General features: G+C 39.4%; 1 protein-coding gene across 1 annotated transcript in view; it reads left to right on the forward strand.

Moving 5' to 3' along the window:
* LOC101861506 (organic cation transporter protein) overlaps nt 1–4,462 on the forward strand; it is a gene marked incomplete in the record, with an annotated part of 14,930 nt that extends 10,468 nt beyond the window's left edge. Inside the window, 3 exon segments of the mRNA XM_035969894.1 lie at nt 706–940; nt 1,765–1,938; nt 4,219–4,462. Of these exon segments, the coding sequence (XP_035825787.1) occupies nt 706–940; nt 1,765–1,938; nt 4,219–4,386 (577 nt within the window).
* Between the last annotated feature and the right edge of the window lie 15,334 nt (nt 4,463–19,796).

The raw sequence follows: 19,796 nt of genomic DNA on the forward strand, positions 1-19,796 counted from the left end.
CTTCCCCAGATTTGCCCTGAACATGTGCTACTACGGCATCAGCCTGAACGTAGAGCACCTGAGCGGTTTGTCACTATCTTGTAACAAATCTAATCTTCGGCACTTATATGACCTTACAGTGTTGCAAGTGCCGTAAAACACTTTCTAAAACTAACTATGACCTGATAGTGTTTGCAAGTGCCAAAAATCTCTTACTAAAACTAAACGAAAACTTCCCCAGATTTTCCCTGAACATGTGCTACTATGGCATCAGTCTGAACGTAGAACATCTCAGCAGTTTGTTACTCTCTTGTAACACCTCTAATCTTTTGGCGCTCATATGACATTATGAAGCTGCGAGTGCAGTTAAACCTCTACTAAAACTAAAACAAAACTAAACTAAGACTTCCCCAGATTTGCGCTGAACATGTGTTACTACGGCATCAGCCTGAACGTAGAACACCTGAGCGGTTTGTCACTATCTTGTAACACATCTAATCTTCGGCACTTATATGACCTTATAGTCTGGCAAGTGCCATTATACGGGGTGCTCACTACGGTTGAGATCGGCCGTTCGTGCAGATAGCCCGACTCGATCGCCTCTAAAACAAACATGCTTGTTTTCAGTTTCAGGCGATCGAGTCGGGCGATCGGCCTGATCCATCCGTAGTGGGCACCTAGTAAGATTAAGAAGCTCTAACTTAAACTAAATGAAAACTTCCCCAGATTTGCCCTGAACATGTGCTACTACGGCATCAGCCTGAACGTAGAACACCTGAGTGGCAACCTGTACCTGAGCTATACACTCAGCAGCGTCGTGGAGACGGTGGCCATCATCGTCATCCTGTGCTTCATCAAGAAGTTTGGGAGGAAGCCGCTCTACTGCTGCAGCATGATGCTGGGATCTCTGGGCTTTCTTCTGTCGGCTTTCCCTATTTACCTCGGCTCTGAGAGTGATCAGGTGGGTGGAGGAAGATGATGAAACTCTTAATAGTGTTTGATGTAACTAATAATAGGTAGCATTTGTGAGGCGTGCTGATATAATGAGTTACTTCTCGCAATCTACAAATAGAAATATTGGCAAAAAATCGACATTAGGGTCAATTTTTAGATTTTCAATTGATGCCGTATTCTTTAACTATAACCTGTCTTTTATTATTTCATACTTATAAATAGTAAAAACTTCACCTATAAACGTGATATATCTATTTTCTAAGGGCTTCAATCGGAGAAGTAACTCATTTTGTCAGCACGCTTCACATTTGTATAGCGCAAGTCCCCGCTCAACAGCAAGCTCTATGCGCTTCACAATCTATACTAACATATAACTTCACTGTATCATGTGTTTGAAAATTTAACCTTCCCTTAAAAAAATGCAAGCTTAAAAATCTTTTGTTCATATTTGAACTTTGAACATTCCTTCTTCATTAGCCTAAAATATTTTGTTTGTATTTAAAAAATCGAAGCATGCCTTTAAAATATACAATCTTGAAAATATTTTCTTCCCGTTTGAAAATGCAACCTTCCATTTTAAAAAAATGCAAGCTTAAACAATTTTATTTTTGTTTGAAAGTGCAACCTTCCATTAAGAAACCCCCACAAGCTTAAATGTTTTTGTTTGAAAATGAAACCTTCCATTTGAAAAAATGAAACCTTCCATTTGAAAAAATGAAACCTTCCATTTGAAAAAATGCAAGCTTAAAATATTTTGTTCTTGTTTGAAAATGCTACCTTTCATTTGAAAAAAAACAAAACAACCTAGCTTGTTAAACTATTTTGTTTCAGAAATATTCCCTTGGCTTGGTTATGGTGGGAAAGTTTGGCACGTCGGCGGCCTTCGCTGTGATGTACGTGTACGGCTGTGAGTTGTTCCCCACCAGCATCCGTAACTCTGCCATGGGAATCAGCTTCGTTGTCGAACTTCTCGGAGGAGTTGTGTCCCCATACATTGTGGACCTGGTAGGTTGACGGAGCTTTTTCTTTTTCATTTCTTCTTTTCTTCTCCTGTCCCTGTTTCTCGTGGGTCATCATCATCATCGTCATTGCCTTTCTCACCGTAGGTCAGGATATAGGTCACGAAAAACACTTTCCACCTTTCCCTATCCTGAGTTAGTCGCTTGATGTCACTCCACGTCTTCCCACTTTTCTGTACATCCATTTTCGTGACTCTTTTCCAAGTTCCATGTGGTGTTCCCCTTGATCTTTTACCCTGTGGGTTCCAATCTAACACTTTCCTTGTTGTACAGCTGCTCGACTTCCTGAAAGTGTGTCCAATCCATCGTCAACGCCTTCTTCCCACATCATCTCTGACTGGGCTCTGTCTCGTTCTTCTTAATACTTCCTCGTTGGTGATCCTGTCTGTCAATCTGATCCTCAGTAGCTTCCTCAGACACTTGTTTAAGAAAACCTGGGTCATCTTTATGCACATCTGAGATGGGTTCCACGTCTCGCATCCATATAACCCCCCGGGGGCAGTGCCACTGATTGTAGTGTCTTTAGGCCATTCCCAAAGGGGGGACATTTCTCGTTCATGCACAGTAGAATTGTAAATGGGCTGATTCATCATGTCACGCTCATAACTGTGCCTGATCTACAACAGGGAACTGCTGCTTTTTCTTTCCCAATCCTTACTATTGTCATTTCCTCTATTTCTTTTGTATGTTTGTTACACTCTTGTGACTCACTATTTCCGGGATGCCTTGATAGTCGAAGCAGACTTTGTGCTGTTGAAGCCAGAGAGGTGAGCAGAATAAGTCTGATTCCCTGTAAGGACTTCTCTGTTGACACCCACCCTATGGCGCTCATTTGACCTTATGCAGTTGCGAGCGTCGTGAAACCCTCTACTATAAAAAAATAATAAAATAAAAACATCGATATAACATGACTGACTTGACATTTGAGTTGAACATTCTCAACTTTGTCTCCCCATATGTTGTGGACCTGATAGATTGACAGAGCTTTTTCTTCTTCTTCAGAGCTTTTTCTTCTTCTTCATTTCTTCTTCATTTCTTCTTTTCTTCTCCTGTTCCTGCTTCTCATGGGTGGTTGGCGGGTACTCTAGTGTGGTTTGTTTCTTCTTTCCTCTGAAACATAATCTGTTATCCTCCCTGACCTGTTTCTTTGATTTCAGACGAAGATTTATATAGGAGTGGCTAAACTTAACTGTTGCACTCTTAGAGTTTAACCTGCCAGGGTGTCTTTTACAAGTTTAGTATAACAAGCACTTGGGATGAGATTTTTTTTTCCCCATGTCTGTGAAAGCCACTTGCTCTCTCCTTCCTACCATGTGATCCAGGGCAGAAAAATCTGAATAAAAGACTGGAAGCCATCAACCAATCGTGCTTGTGTAGGCAGATAGGGCTAGCTCTTTCCCACGAGGGGCAAGAACTTTACCTTGGAAGTTTTCCAGATTAGGAAGAGCATTTGGTCGCTTTAAAGGACTAGTGGGCTAACCCAGATTTCGGGGGTTTCCAGAAATCTTGACCTACACCAAAAATGGACATTGCCCTACCTATAGGAGAAGGTTGATTTCTTTGGTGTTTATATTTGTTTGGTTATAAAGAAACCCTCCTTGTTTTTTAAAGAAACTGAACAAGGAGGGAACACTTTACCTTCGATTTTATCACAACAGCATTTTTCGTGATAGCCCCCTTGTGCTTAAAAGTGACCATTTGTGGTTATCCGTATTTAGATAGAGCTAGCTCTTTCACTCGAGGGGCAAGCACTCTACCTTGGACGGTCTCCAGATTAGGAAGAGCCTTTATGGTTATCTGTATTTTTTACTACTCAACATTTTTCAAGAACTTTAACTTTGTCTGTTTTGTACTGTTCTTGTAATCAAGTTTAAAAAAAAAATGTTTCCTGATCTGTTCTGTTTACAGTTTAGTGCTAAATGAAAGACAGAAAACCCTTCCACACAGCTGTTACTTTGCAGTCCAGTAGGTGGCTGCAAAATGTCATGAGTTTGCGCCCCCTGGTCAGCTGTGTGGAAGGGTTTTCTCTCTTTCGTTTAGCACAGTCGACTTTTGTGGGTGGTTGGTGGGTGCTCTGGTGTGGTTTGCTTCTTCTTTCCTATCAAACTTCTATTTGTCTTTATCTCCCCTCCTTCTTTTTTGTGTTTGTTACTCTCTTGTAACACCTCTAGTCTTCGGCACTTAAATGACCTTATTGTGTTGCAAGTGCTGTAAGACTCTTACTAAAACTAACTAAAAATGTCAACTTTTTTTCCCCCCCTCACAGGGTAAACTTATAGGCGCTGAGAGCGCTGCTGCTTTCCCCATGTTGGTGTTTGGAGCTGTGTCTTTCGCCGCTGCCCTTTTGTCGCTGGTGCTGCCCGAGACGAGGAACCGGCAGCTGCCTGAGACGGTGGAGGATGCGGTGCGCTTTGGTCACCTGGATATTCTCTAAACCTGTCCGTACGTCGTGTTTTACTGTCGTATCCATACGACGTGGGAAACTCTGTGACACCACTTAACCCTATCACATACGTCGTGTTTTACTATCGTATCCATACGACGTGGAGAACTCTGTGCCACCACTTTCCAAAAAGAAAATTTACTTTTTAATCTGATCCCTACGCTTTGCATGGCTGTCTGGCAAAATGATTTTTTGAGAAATACTGAAAGTGCCAAAGAGATCTTCACTCTAGAAGTATTCTAAAATGCGAAGAATACAATCCTGGGGGTACAAAATGAGCCCAGGGTGTACGGATAGGGTCAACACTTACAGTACAGAAGGCTCATTTACTGAAAAACCCTCAAGTACCGCACCAGTTTAGAACGCTGAAGTCAAGGTAGAATTTTTTAAACCCTATCCGTACGCCCTGGGGTCATTTTGTTGTACCCCCGGGATTGTATTGTTCACATTTTAGAATACTCCTAGTACGAAGATCTCTTTGAAACTTTCAGTATTTCTCAAAAAATCATTTTAATAGACTGTAATGCGAAGCGTATAGATTGGATTAACGAGTAAATTTCCTCTTTGGAAAGTGGTGGCACAGAGTTCCCCAGGTTGTATGGATACGATAGTAAAACAAGACGTACGGATAGGGTTAGCACTTACAGTACTGAAGGCTCATTTAGTGAAAAACCCTCAACGCAAGTACAGCACCAGTTTAGAACGCTGAAGCCACGGTATAATTTTTTTAACATAAAAGAAAAAACCTTCGCAGCCGAAGAAACCTGCTTTAGAAATTCACAGAGGTTCTTCAACTATTCAGCTACTATCAAATAGAGTGACCTCCTTTAGTACCAGTATTTACTTCAGTGCAGTGGCTTTGTTCGTTCTTTAATTGTGTTTAGTGTGCGTGGTAGAGTCGCTGGCTAAAGTCCCCAGCGGTAATGAGCGCGTACTACGGTCTGGCGAGTAAAGTCACCGACTGTACTAAAAGTGTAAACGCATCGAGGACCTGGTCATTTGCGACTGCTTGAAGATGCACTGTTTGGGGTACTTTCAAACCGAGGCAAAACTTCGTTCTTCATGAAGATTTTTCAGTCATCGCCTCTTTGTCCGAATTTAAAACGGCCAGTAACATTATGGATGCTATGAAATATGCAAATATGTGTTTCTGATTTGTTTATGAATGTTGAAAACGTGCCACAACATGTTGTAATTGGAATGTTGCTGATCACACATGTGTTATTATTACATTCTTAAAGAGTTCATATTTTTTAATTGGGAGAAAGTTGCTGTGGAGCAGTGGCTATGACATTTTCCTTGTGGTCTAGAGGTTTTTGGTTTGTCTCCCTCGTACATTTTTCAGCTGTTATTTTACAGAGGTGCCTAAATTTGGGATAAATTCAGAAATTCTGATTCTTGAAATTGTCCGAACTTTGTCCGACTTCAGGCTGACTGTTGAGAAGATGTTGCACTTTATGTAAAAACAGTCTTGTTACGAGTTCTCTTGGAGAAAATGATCCAGAAATTTTGAGTCCTTGTGCACATGTTTCCAGGGAGTCCAAAAAGATCAGTATTATTTTTTTTTCATAGCCAGCCGACACTTCATATTTTATATTTCTGATACTTGGTCAGTTGTGCGGGTGGCCATATTAGATTGTAACTGTCTTGTGACAGTAATTGCTAGTGTATTGAATAGGTCAATTAAACACTGCTTAAGCTGACATTTTCCTTTTGGAGATTTTATAGTTGCCCGCTGCTATGGGATTGCTGGGTTTTTTAATTAAATGCTTTTTTTTATGGTTCAGGTTTGAGGCGGGCATGGGTGAACCTTTATTCTATGAAACAGCATCCCTGCATAGAGTCAGAGATGCTTGATAAGCCAGTAGCACTGGTAACGTTCTTCATGTAAGGTTTTTTAAAAAAGATCCGTTTTAAAATGTGTCACTTTTCCCCTATAATGGGATAATTTTTTTCTCTTCTGAAATACGTCACTTCCCTTTTGGTACCGGGTATGCTCATCTTTTCTTTTACATTTTGACAAGATCATTTCTTTGCTTTTGCATCTCTTTATTTTTTAAAAAGAGAAAATGTTACTTAAAGAAGATATTTCATTTGATGAATTTGTTTGTTGATGTGAAAGTATTGCAGTGCTGTGTTCTTTTGTCACTGCTCTATCGGTTGTGGTCGAAAATTGAAAACTTATGAATAACTTTAGTTGGCCAGCTGTTCGGATGAACTAAGCACAACATTTTGTAATTTAAAGAAAAATTGCGTTCTCCTCACCTGTTCTCCTCACCTGTGCAGTTGACTGTATGTCATCGACTCGGAACTAGTTTGTCCAAAGTTTCCTCTGTGGGTGGTTGGCGGATTCTCTGGTGTGGTTTGCCCCTTCTTTCCTATCAAAAATCTATCATCCTTATCTCTCTTCTTTCTTTTTTGTGTTTGTTTCTCTCTTGTAACACTTCTAATCTTCGGCACTTATATGACCTTATTCAAGTTATTCAAGTTATTGTATTGCAAGTGCCTTAAAACTTACTAAAACTAAAAGTGCCCTCTTTACTTAAGTACACTTTGGACAAAATAGTTCTGAGCCTGTCGGAATTCAAATTCCTAAAACTGATAAAAGCATGGGAAAAAAAAGCACAATGCAGAAATGATTTTTAAAAGAATGGAACATGCAAATAGTTTTTTTCTATCTCTCGAAAAGTTTGCTTTGTGGGCTTAGAACAATTGCACAGCTTGCCAACACCTTATAATTAATTAATATAATCTTAATATGAAATTGCATTTATCTTCTTTGTATGTCACCTGACTATCTTGTTAATGCTCACGGTTAAACTGCTGTTTTGTTAAGTGTTGAGGACTGTAAAATTAAGCGCCACCAATGAATTGCATTTGAAATTGTCAAGAAATTGTCCAAAACGGCCGCCCTTTTTTCAAGTAGAAAAGTGGTTGTTGAAGACAGGTGGGTGTCTTTGGACAGTGTCTTTTCAATGTTGTTTAAAACGCAAGGTGGGAAATGGGGAGTGGTCGTTTGTTCAGGTGATTGTCTTGGACAGGTTGCCCTTAGAGCAGGTCTAACTGTTTGATTGACTGTTTCTTTCTGCGTGGTGGCCTTACTTTCTGTTGAGTGTTCTAACAAAGCAATAGTCAAGATTCATCGCTGAAAAGGCAAGCCTTTGTTGTTATTATTGAAAAATATATTTTGAATTTTGTTATGATCTGGTAACCTTCAATGATAAGCATGTTCAACGAAAGAGATAAAGATTCTCTCATCTCTAGCTGGGTGACGGTATGTAACAATATATTGTTTTATAAACACATTAACAAATTATTAAGCCGACTTTGTGCTGTTGAAGCTAAAGAGGTGAGCAGAGTAAGTCTGATTCCCTGTAAGGACTACTCTGTTGACATCCACCCCTTGGCGCTTATACGACCTTATGGAACTGCGAGCGCCGTAAAACCCTCCACTAAAACAAATAAAAACTTACTGTAGCTTATGAACTTTCTCTATCTAAGGCAGGGAACTCAAACTCATTTTACCCAGGGGAGTGTGGGGGGGGGGGGGGGGGGGGGGCTGCGGAAGATTGAGTCTGGTTGAGCGTGGGCAGCATCAAATACTCCACACTATAATTCTACCCTCACAAATCAAATCTTCATTCTTTTGTGAACATTTTGGTGACTAATACAAGTCTGTAGCTTGGACTTACTTTATTTACTTTATCCGTCCTCTTGTACCTCTAATTCGTCGAGGGGAGAAAGAGCTTCCTGTCTCTAGCAAATTTGATGGCCTGGCTGGGTGGGATATTGTATGTTCTCAGGGTATCCTTCACACCCTGGATCCAGGTCTGCCTTGGTCTTCCTCTTGCTTTGTACCCTGTAGCTTAGACATTATTTTTTAATTAAGAAAATGAGTATATTTGCATATTTTCAACAAACGTGCTGTCACAAAACAAGGACAAGGAAAAGACGTGCGGCTTTTTGTGTGTCAAGAGAGTTTTTGTCCCTATTTTTGCGCAAAACGAGTGTGTTGATGATTGAATGTGGTAGTGGAAGAGGTCAGTCACTAGATCAATTCTGTGTGAACAATCAAAACAGGCATTATTTTTAGCATAGATATATATAATTCTTCCTTGCATGGGCATTAGTGTCATTAGAAAAACCTAAGTTTGTAATCTGCCTCCAGTATTAATTTGCCACCAGTGTTCACTGATCTTTCATGGTCTTCCAAAGCATCAGTCATGATTCTCTCAAGGAACATGTTAAAAAGAGTAAAGATATTCTACAGAGCTATTATTTATTTTTTTTTCCTTCCCTTTCCCATTTATATGAGATTGACGACATCTGATGTGTAGAAAAAAGTGCGTGTGATCGTATCCAATAGTGTATTACGTGCATACTTAGTATAACATGTAATTGTTGCAGAGAGAGATTCAAGGATTATAGATGTAAGTCAAGGATCTGAGAGCAATTCAATAATGATTTTAGATAGAATGGTTGTGATGAGCGATGATACTTACTTACTTTGTTACTTACTTACTTACTTACTTGGTTGAAGAATAGGCATCATTGCAGGTGGCACAATGCCATAGCCTCTCCTCCTTCCTCTCCAGGATCCATGAAAGGGTCTGTCTGCTGATCGTGCCAGTTAACAGCTGGTTGGATATTCTTCTGGCTTTTCCATGCAGGTTACTGTCTCTCCCCAACCCTCTAGAGACCCCAGCTTCCCTTAGTCTCTCTCTTGTGTGTGAAGTGCTGCCTTCATCCTCTCTGTGGTCGTTGAACCATGCTGTCAATGCTGCCAGGACTGTTGGTGGATCGAATTGCGATGATGTACAGAGCTATTATTAACAGTCAGATGAAAAAAGATTTTGCCAGTACGGAGAAGAAAGGGAACTAAGGATGTATCATTTACCAACAATAGATTATGTTGGTGCAGAAAAAGGTAATATAACATATATATATATATATATATATATATATATATATATATACGCTGCCACTTATTTTTTTTATGAGGTACATACTACTTAATTTCCGTACGATGTGCCTTTTGACACCAATTTGTGTCACGACGTGGTGGAATCAGGCGCTCGTCAATTTTGGGGCTTGTGGAGTTATTGATATCTTCTTAAAGCTTGTTCAAAATGTTCAACCAGATATGCACTGGCACAATCGGTGGAAATACCCACGGCGACTTTTTGGAGAGAGCAACGGAGCATCAATGGACACGTCCGGAGTGCAGGGATGTTGCTTCTTGAAACAATGAGCAATGAATAAAGCTTGTTCAGTTGTCTTGCTATTGGTGGAAAAAAATATCCATCTATCTTGAATTGAAGTCGAAATAGTTCAGATGGACACAGGTGGGGTCGCCTGGTTTCAAAGATAGAATTAGCGAAAAGATAGCTGCCAAAGTCTGGTTATTGCCATAGCTTGATTCTCCGAAGAAACTGAAAACTTACATGATTTGTGCCTTTAATCAACGTTTATCAGTAAAATCCTCCCAGATATGTGTTCTAATTGGACAACAATGGTGTTGGGCTGAAAAAACAGAAATTCGGAAAAAATTTCCAAACTGACAGAAAAATGCCAGTTTCTTCAATAGCCTTATTTTGATGAGTGCCGGATTTCCCCACGCTGCCTCACATTTGGTGACTGTGTCAATGTGACGCCTGACTGTGTCAATGTGATGCCTGACTGTGTCAATATGACACCTAACTGTGTCAATGTGACGCCTAACTGTGTCAATGTGTGGCGCCTTCCACCGTACTGCAGTTTCCCAACATCCACCACCACAAGACCAATGGTGGTACAGTCTTGATCTATCTCTGGTACATACACAACAGAAGTGAGTGACCTTCTTTCCTATAAAAGATCTATCTTCTTTATCTCCTCTCCTTCTATTTTATGTTTGTTACTCTCTTGTAACTCCTCTAATCTTCGGCACTTATATGACCTTATTATGTTGGCAAGTGCCGTAAAACTCTTACTAAAACTAAAAAGAGTTGAGTGAAGTGGGATTTCTTATTTCTTTGCTTTTTGTTGTTGGTTTTTTTTTTTTACCCTGCCCATTCCAATTAACAATTGCTTGTGTTTAGCAATTCCAACAAAATGTGCAACGTATTGAATTTTTATGTTCAATGTTTGTGAAAAACAACCAGGAGAAAGGGTGTTTACCCTCAGAGCTCTGTCTTGGATATCTTTTCCCTTCACATTCTTGTGTTGTTTGTGTTGTTAGCTGTTTGCCCTGAAAGAGAAGGTACCTCGGACATTTGATCAACAGGGGAGCTAACAAATGTCAGAAAAATGGCAGTAGATGTACATAACATTATCTGTAGTTGTCTTCCTCAGTGGAGTTCAAAGTCTGGTGGGGTGCTCTGGTGTGGTTTGCTTCTTCTTTCCTATGAAACATCTATCATCCTTATCGCCCCTTCTTCTTCTTTATGTTTGTTACTCTCTTGTAACACCTCTAATCTTCTGGCGCTCATATGACCTTATGCAGTTGCGAGCGCCGTAAAACCTCTACTAAAACATTTTAAAAGTCTGGTAGCTGTAGCTTTGTTTTTATTGTAGAGTATTCCTTTGGATGCAGCTATTATGTCTGTAACATTTTAACATGGTTTTTGGCAGTGTCTTTTGGTGTTGATGCAAAGTTGTGTTCATGGATATATACGACTGATGGTCGTAATGCTGTATCGGATCGGGAATGTTTGTACAAGGAGTGTTTTGTGCGTGTGTATGCATGCGTTTGTTTTACTTATATCTCCTCCCATGATCCTTGTGTAGATTTTGTTATTAAGTACAGATGAAATTGGTCGCTTTTGAGCACAAGGGGGCTATCCCGAAAAATGCTGTTTTGAGAAAATCGAAGGTAAAGTTTTTGCCCCTTGTTCAGTTTCTTTAAAAGACAAGGAGAGTTTCTTCTGTAACCAAACAAATATACACACCTGTGAAACCAAACTTCTCCTATAGGTAGGACAATGCCCACTTTTGGTGTCTGTCAAAGTTTCTGGAAACACACAAAATCTGTGTGTGGGTGGTTGGCGGGTGCTCTGGTGTGGTTTGCTTCTTCTTTCCTATCAAACATCTATCGTCTTTATCTCCCCTTCTTCTTAATTGTGTTTGTTACTCTCTTGTAACACCTCCAATCTTCGACACTTATAATGACCGTATTGTGTTGCAAGTGCCGTAAAACTCTTACTAAAACTAAACTAAAAACTTGGGTTAGCCCGCTTGTCCTTAAAAGCGACCATATTGTCCAAGACCGTCACTGGTCCCTGAGGAGAAAAGTGTCTCTCTTAGACAGGTGAATGGCTTAGACGCTGTCACTATCATGAAAAGGAAAAAAGAAACCCACAAGGGAATGTGGGGGGAGGGAGGGGGGGGGGATTTGGAAGTTGTTGTTTGCTCACACAGGTGGCTGTTGGAGCGGGTTCGACTCTTTTTAGGTACAGTATTCTTTGTGACCATGCGAAATTGTGTTCATAGATCATATGCCTGTTGGACATAATACTCTATCTGGGAAGTTTACATATAGTGTTTTTAGTTTGTGTATGCGTGCATACTGGGAAGTTTACATTATATAGTGCTTTTAGTTGTATCTACTCACATTATCCTGATGTAGGTTTGGTTTTCAGTATAGACTGGCACACTCAGAGCGAAATCGGTGTGAAGTGGAAATCTTTTCTTTATGTGCAAATGTTTCTTTGTGTTTTAAATTTAAAAAAAATGCGTGTTGGAGAAATAATTTGGGAACTGAAAATCTGTTCATTATGTGCGTGTTTCGCTGTGTGTGTATACGATTGCATTTCTATCCTTTTTGTGGGTGGTTGGCTGGTGCTCTGGTGTGGTTCACTCCTTCTTTCCTATCAAACATCTATCATCCTTATCTCTCCTCCCTCTTTTTTGTGTATGTTATTCTCTTGTTACACATAATCTATTCTTCGGCACATACAAATGTATATGACCTTATTATGTTGCAAGTGCCGTGAAACTCTTACATATGAAAAAAAAAAACCCCAACAAGAAAACTGGTCTTCCTCCTGCTACTGCTGTCAAGCAGACAGAGTTTCTGCTTTGTTGACTGAAACCAAAGATAGTACATAACAAGATGGGCCACTCAGCCAAAAAAATGTCCGCAGGAAGTTCGCTCTTTGCTTCAGATGGCGCTGCAGTCTGTTTTGAAGCTCTCTTTCGTTTTTCCAGAAGAAAAATAGGAATAGCACCTCCTTGCGTGTGCAGATCGACTGCTGTTCATCAGCAGTTCGGGTTCGTTCAGTGCGGAGTTTTAGGATTTTTTTATTTTAATGACCTCTCGCCTTTCATTCCAAAGTCAAATCAAACGAAGAAAACAATCACCCTTTCCTCCGGAAGAGGTTTTTTGTCAGCGTAACCATTTAAAAAAGCGTTCTTCCGAAATTCATTCAAAAACTTGCTAGTTTCACTTTGATTTTTTAAACTCAAGTAGGATAACTCTGTTCGCAAAAGGTACGCTTTTGCGAAGAGGGCGCCACCGAATTTTGAGGACACTTTTTTAATTTGGCTCAAAGAGAGAAGTGGCCCCTTTTGTTATGTAGACTCTTTGCTGAAACCTATGTTAATGGTACTACTATACATCTAGTAGAACAGTGAATGCTTAAGAAATCGAAAGTTTTCACTTTATTTCTTCATGTTACCTTTTTTTTTATTTTTCTTGTTGTATATATGTGAGGCAGCGTGGTGGAATCAGGCTCTCGTCAATTTTTGGGCATGTAGAGTTATTGGTATCATCTTCAAGTTTGTTCATTTGTCTTGCTTTCAATGAAAGAATTTCCCATCCATCTTCAATAGAAGTGGAGATATATTAGATTGAAGGAGGTGGAGGTCACCTGGTTTCAGAGCGAGAAAATGGCTGCCAAAGCTTGGTAAATTCCAAAGCTAGAGAGTCCATGTAAACTTTAAAGATATATTTTTGTGCCTTTGATTAACGTTTTTAGGTGAAATCCTCAAAGGAATATGTTTGTAAATGGACATAAAAGGTGTTGAGCCAAAAAACAAAAATGTGATAAAAATTGCTAAACAGGGAGAAAACTGCTGTTTTCTTCGATTTCATTATTTTGACAAGAGCCTGATTCCACCACGCTGACTCACTAAAACATACAGTCTTACTGTTAGTTGACTCTTTTCTCCATAAAATAAATGTGCAATACTGAAAAAAAAGTTTTAATGAGGCAGCCTTTATAGTGTTTAGATACTTGGCCTATATTTTAAAGACTTAACTTGCTTTTACAATTCCGAAATAATAAGGGAGATTTTCCCCTTTGTTGTACTTTTATGGACATTTTATACTCTGCACTGAATCTGCTGATAAATAAACTACTTATACACTTGAAAAAAATATTGATCTGAGACTTTGGGTTTTTTTTTGTGTTGTATGTTGGTATTTCGAATGTCTGTGGTGTGTTCTAGTCGTCGTTGTGTTTTGTTTGGAATAAAATGAAATCTAATACTTCTTTTTGCTATTTCAGAAAATGTATTTTGCTCATGTAAGTTCTCTGACAGGTTTTTGTTTTTAAAGAAATGAAAAGTTGAATGCAGAGTATTGCTGCTTTACTTTACTGTCTGGACTTGTAAAAATAAAAAAATTGGGTGGTTGGCGGGTGCTCTGATGTGGTTTGCTCCTTTTTTCCTTTCAAACATCTATCGTCTTTACCTCCCCTCCTTTTTGTGTTTGTTACTCTCTTGTAACACCTCTAGTCTTCGGCACTTACTTATATGACCTAATTGTGTTGCAAGTTCCGTAAAACTCTTACTAAAACTAAAACTAAAATGCTGGCCAGCTGTTAAGATGTACAAAACCTGCCCCAAATTTCCCCCAAAATGTACTGCATTTTTTTCTCTGTGGTATAATAGGTTGCATAATATATTTGTCAAATGTATGACTGTAATTCAGAATGAAGATGGTAAAAAAAACCCAACTAACTAAAGAGATACCTAGCGCAACGCAGGTGCAATTTTTAAAAGTGAAACAATATTTTTCTCTCCCATGAAAAGTTTGCTCTCTGGGGGTTAGGACGATTGGTCAAGATTTCTGGAAGGAAACCCCCCAAATATGGGTTATCCCGCTTGTCCTTAAAAGCGAGCGTTTAAGGGGTGGGCGTCGACTATGCCTATAGCAGTTGCGAGCGCCGTAAAACCCTATACTACTACTAGACTATGCCTGTCAGGGTCAACCCGTGCGGAGATGGATAGGCTGCTACGTCTCATCTGAGAGCTGAGATACATTTTTACTCTTTAACCCTCTCCGTACGTCCTGGGGACATTTTGTACCCCCGGGGTTGTATTCTTTATATTTTAGAACACTTCTAGTATGAAGGTCTCTGAAACTTTCAGTATTATGATAGAGACTTATCAGCAGACAGACTCTGGGATGGATCCTGAAGAAGGGGGAAGAGCAGAGATGGACATGTTCCGACTGCAGTGACCCCAACACAGTGGACAGATAAGACAAGTAAGTATAATGTATTTATTCACTGTCTTTTTGTACGTGTATGCAAGTGCAATGCAATTTCTTAAACTTTCACGTACTTTCACAAAATCCCAATGGCGTTCACAATTTTCAGTCTTGGAGATTCTTGTGGGCGTAAATTGTAGAAAATGGGGAGGGTATAATTAAATTATAAATTTTTTCCTGTGAATTGATTTGTTTTATTTGGTTTTGTTTTGAATTTTTTTTACGACACTTGCAAAACAGTTTCGAGATGTGACAAGAGAGTGAGAGTAACAAACGCAGGAAGGGAGAGATTAGGAGGATAGACGTTTGACAAGAATTACCAACCTCCAACCTCCCACTGTGAACTAATCGGCAAACAAACAGACTCGCTCGATTAGACATTTTAATTGTTCAACAGGGAGTGCCAGGAGTGGCTTCTCTATTGTGCCGATACTTTTAAGATAAGATAAGATAATACTTTATTATCCCAGAGGGAAATTTTTCTTGGCTGTACAGGACCATAAAAACACATGCAGGTATGCGTAACAAATCTAAATTATATATTACTCTAATTAAAATTCAACATGAAAAGAGAAGTAACGCTGACAATATGTACATAATACATCAGATGCATCATTGAACCAGACATACAGGAATTTAATTAAAAGACCTTTGGAGTTATAATACTCGTAGACATCTACTCTAAAGAGAAATACACATTGATTGATGCTTGTTCTGACAAAAGCCTTATGCTAGATGCTAAAAAACTTCTTTTATATCTGTCTTTCTTTGATTTTGTAGGTACATATCTGCCCCTGCGTGATCTTACAACTTGCGTGGAAAGGGGATGTGATGGGTCGTTTATAATACTTTTGATCTTTTTCCTAGTTGTGGTGTTATACATATAATCAATTCTAGTAAAATCATATCCAGAGATCTTGCTGGCTTTCTTGATGGCCTTGATGTCAAATTTTTCTGTATCTTTCACCTTACAATTCTCAGTCCAACAGCAAATACAAAATAATAGCACGCTTTCAATCATAAAATGTTATAAAAGGGACATAATCTTATTGTCAACACGGAAACTTCTTCATTTCCTTTGTAGGGTGCAGTGCAGATTTCTCAGCCCCGGAAGTGTGGACTTACTTGTTTATTTATTGAATTGATTACTTCTGCGTCCTTTCGTTCTGTAAGTCGCTCCCTTTGACATTTTTGGCCCTTTTGAGTTGCTGAGACACCAAATTATGGTCTATCTGCTCTATCAGAATCGTAAGATTATTCGGAGTCGTTATCAAGATATCCAAATACATGTAACTGACATGTATGCTGTGAAACTCAAAATGTTTGTTGACTTTGACGTCAAATTTCTCACAACTAGGTACTAGAGATAATAGATAATAATAGATAGCATTTGTATAGCGCAAATCCCCGCTGAACAGCAGGCTCTATGCGCTTCACAATCTACATGTATATAATTACCCAGGCAGACCTGAGAGCATTTTGAAACAACCACAACTTCCTGGGAAGCGAACAGTGCAAGCGGCCATTTATAGGCACTAAAACACTAACATACTGACAAGATCTTTCGCTGTCTATGGCCGGGTTCTCATTCCCACCTGTGTGAAATGCGGAAAATTCGTGTAAAATGCCTTTCCCAAGGACACAACGTCGGGCCCGCGACTCGAACCCCAGACCCCGCAACCTCACGATTTACGAGTCCGATAGCCTAACCACAAGGCCACCGACGCCACGAAAGATATAACTTTGTAAATCTGGGGAAGCGAAATGGATGCATGATATTACACGTCATGTTCCTCATTTCAGGACAGAAATCTTGGCACCGGGGGCTGGTGGTATATCCATAAAGGTTAGTGGGAGAACGTTTTACCCTATCCGTACGTCGTGTTTTATTATCGTATCCATACAACGTGGGGAACTCTGTGCCACCACTAAACCATATCCATACGTCGTGTTTTACTTTCGTATCCATACAACGTGGGGAACTCTGTGCCACCACTTTCTAAAGAGGAAATTTACTCTTCAGTCCGATACGCACGCTTTGCATAGCAGTCTGTCAAAATGATTTTTAAGGAAATACTGAAAGTTTCAATGAGATCTTCGTACTAGAAGTATTCTAAAATATGAAGAATACGACCTCGGGGGTACAAAATGATCACAGGATGTACGGGCTGGTGGGGCTCCTGAGGTCTATTTTGGCTATTACAAGGCCTAGAGTGCCCATCTTTGCTGAGGGACATCGTGTCTTATTGGGGATTTTAAATCAATAGTTTAAAAAGTATATTGTGAATCGGGTGCTAAGGAAACGGCGGCCATATTGGATTTTGTATACCTTTTTCAATCCCATTTTATTCCCTTATTTATTAACCGAGCATGCAAACAGTAAATATGTAACTTTTAAATTTGGCTGGTTGAATTTTTGATATACGATTTAGTTTTTATTTTATGACACTTACAATTGGGGTGTAGCAAAAAAAAGTGAAAAAATTTGAAAATTCATGCTTTCTAAGCCCGTAAATCAAAATCTACTCCATTAATAAAAAATTCAACAAGCCAAAATTTAGAACTAGGTATTGTTGGTATCCTGTGAAAGTTACATTGAAATTGAAAAAGAAACAGAGCAGACAAATGGGATAATGTGTGAAAAAATAGAATAGTGAGAAAACAGCGATACAGGTAAGAAAAGGCTAGAAAACATCTGCTTTTGCAGAAAAACCTGACAAAAAAAACAAACAAACAGCTTTAGGGTGTAGCAAGGCTTACATACGTTTCTTGATATTGTTCAGGAAGTGTCCAGGTACTATAATATGTAATAAACCCAATTAGCAAAATGTATTCCTACTAAACAGAAAATGTCTAATGTGTTCCGCGCGATCACATGATCTAATGCAGTTGCGAGCGCCGTAAAACACTTACTAAAACAAGAAAAAAACAAGCAAAACAAACACTGTTAGGTGCTGGTAGTTCATGTACGTTTTCTCAAAATGTCCCGTTTCTGTTACAACGGTGCTGAAACAATATTATTCTTTCCAGTTATTCATTCGCTAAATAGGATTCTTTATTAAATAAATTGTATATCTATGTCCTCTTCACTTTTTGTCGCAATACTGACATTTGAATCGCATCACTCAAGACAAAGATAGAATATAAATAACTTGCGAAATAGGAGAGTTTCATTGGATGGGAAAAGGTCAGTTCAGATGACTTGCTCATAAACACGTACCAACCCTTGATCTCCTTAACCCTATCCATACTTCGTGTTTTTCTATCGTATCCATACGACGTGGGGAACTCTGCTCCACTACTTTCCAAAGAGGAAATTTACTCGTTAATCTGATCCGTACGCTTTGTATAGCAGTCTGTCAAAATGATTTTTTGAGAAATACTGAAAGTTTCAAAGAGATCTTCCTGATAAAGAAGTATTCTAAAATGTGAAGAATACAACCCCGGGGGTACAAAATGACCCCAGGGCGTACGGATAGGCCGGTTAGAAAACACAAACTCTGTCAGGGTGGCGTCGGTAGCCCAGTGGTCAGGCTGCCGGACCAGTAATCGTGAGATCACTCATAGGTTCGGAGGTTCGAGCCTCAGCTCGCTCTGACGATGTGAATACTAATACATGTAGTAAGGTTAACGTATGGCTCGAGCTCCATTTTGAGCGTGGAACACGGGATAAGTTTCATGTTGTAGAACTTTAAAAAAAAATAAAAAATTGATTTCCTCTGAGAGCTGACCAGAACTACGAATAATGTTCACCTGATGAAAATTCTAAAAGAAAAATTGGTCACTTTTAAGGACAAGTAGGCTAACCCAGATTTCGGTGATTTCCAGAAATCTTGACCTAAACCAAAAGCTGGCATTGCCCTACCTACAGGAGAAGTTTGGTTTCATTGGTGTGTATATTTGCTTGGTTATAGAAAAAAACTCTCATTGTCTTTTAAAGAAATTGAACAAGGGGCAAAAACTTTACCTTCGATTTTCTCAAAACAGTATTTTTCGGGATAACCCCCTTGTGCTTAAAAGCGACCAATTTGTCATTGTTTTATGGAACATAAGTCTGTGAGGGGTTGGACTTGGAAAATGTTATGGAAGTATCGGGAGGGGGGGGGGGCGGCTGGTGACAGTGCGAAGGGGAGTTGGACACGTAATATTTTGGTGGAAAAGTAGTTGTCAGGGCGAAACACACAAAGGAAGTAGGGAGGAAATGACGTAGTAAGGATTAGAAAAGAAAATGCAGCAGTTCCCTGTTGGAGTTCAAGTTCAAGCACAGTTATGAACATGGTATTGCTGAATCAGCCCATTTACAAGTCCACTGAGCATAAGAACATGTTTATGCCCCCCCCTCTCTCCTTTGGGAAAGGCCTAAAGACACTTCAGTCAGTAGCACCGCCCCGGGGAGTACACTAGACTCTGATATCCTGCATTATCTATTATACCAAACCTACACAGCAAAGTTGAAGGGCAACATTGAAGAAACAATTCACACAGTTTATTAATTCACTCTCTCTTTTTCGATATTGTCTAAAAGACAAGATTTCTTAAAAGTCATTTCATCTAGAGCCAATGACTGCTATAAGCCAGAAGGAATTATTTCTGTGAGATATGTCACATCAAACTTTGATAAAGATATCATCCGCAACCTTCAGTTGTAAAATGATATTGGAAATAATTTATAGATAAACTGCTCTACCAAGCGACACAAAGAAACATAAACATTCTATTGCAACGGTTAACTTTATATTAAGAAAAGTCAGAAACTATAAACATTTTAGCCGGAGTAAGAAGAACTGTGTAGAAAACAAACATAACGAACGAACGAGATCCCAGGAGAAGCAGGACGGACGATGGAACAAATAGTAAATGTACTGGAGAACCTTCGGTCTGGGCAAGCTGTCGGAAACAAAATTCCCCGCAAAAAAGCCCCCCCCCT

The sequence above is a fragment of the Aplysia californica genome, unplaced genomic scaffold (genome assembly GCF_000002075.1).
Source record: "Aplysia californica isolate F4 #8 unplaced genomic scaffold, AplCal3.0 scaffold00193, whole genome shotgun sequence".
NCBI lineage: Eukaryota > Metazoa > Mollusca > Gastropoda > Aplysiida > Aplysiidae > Aplysia > Aplysia californica.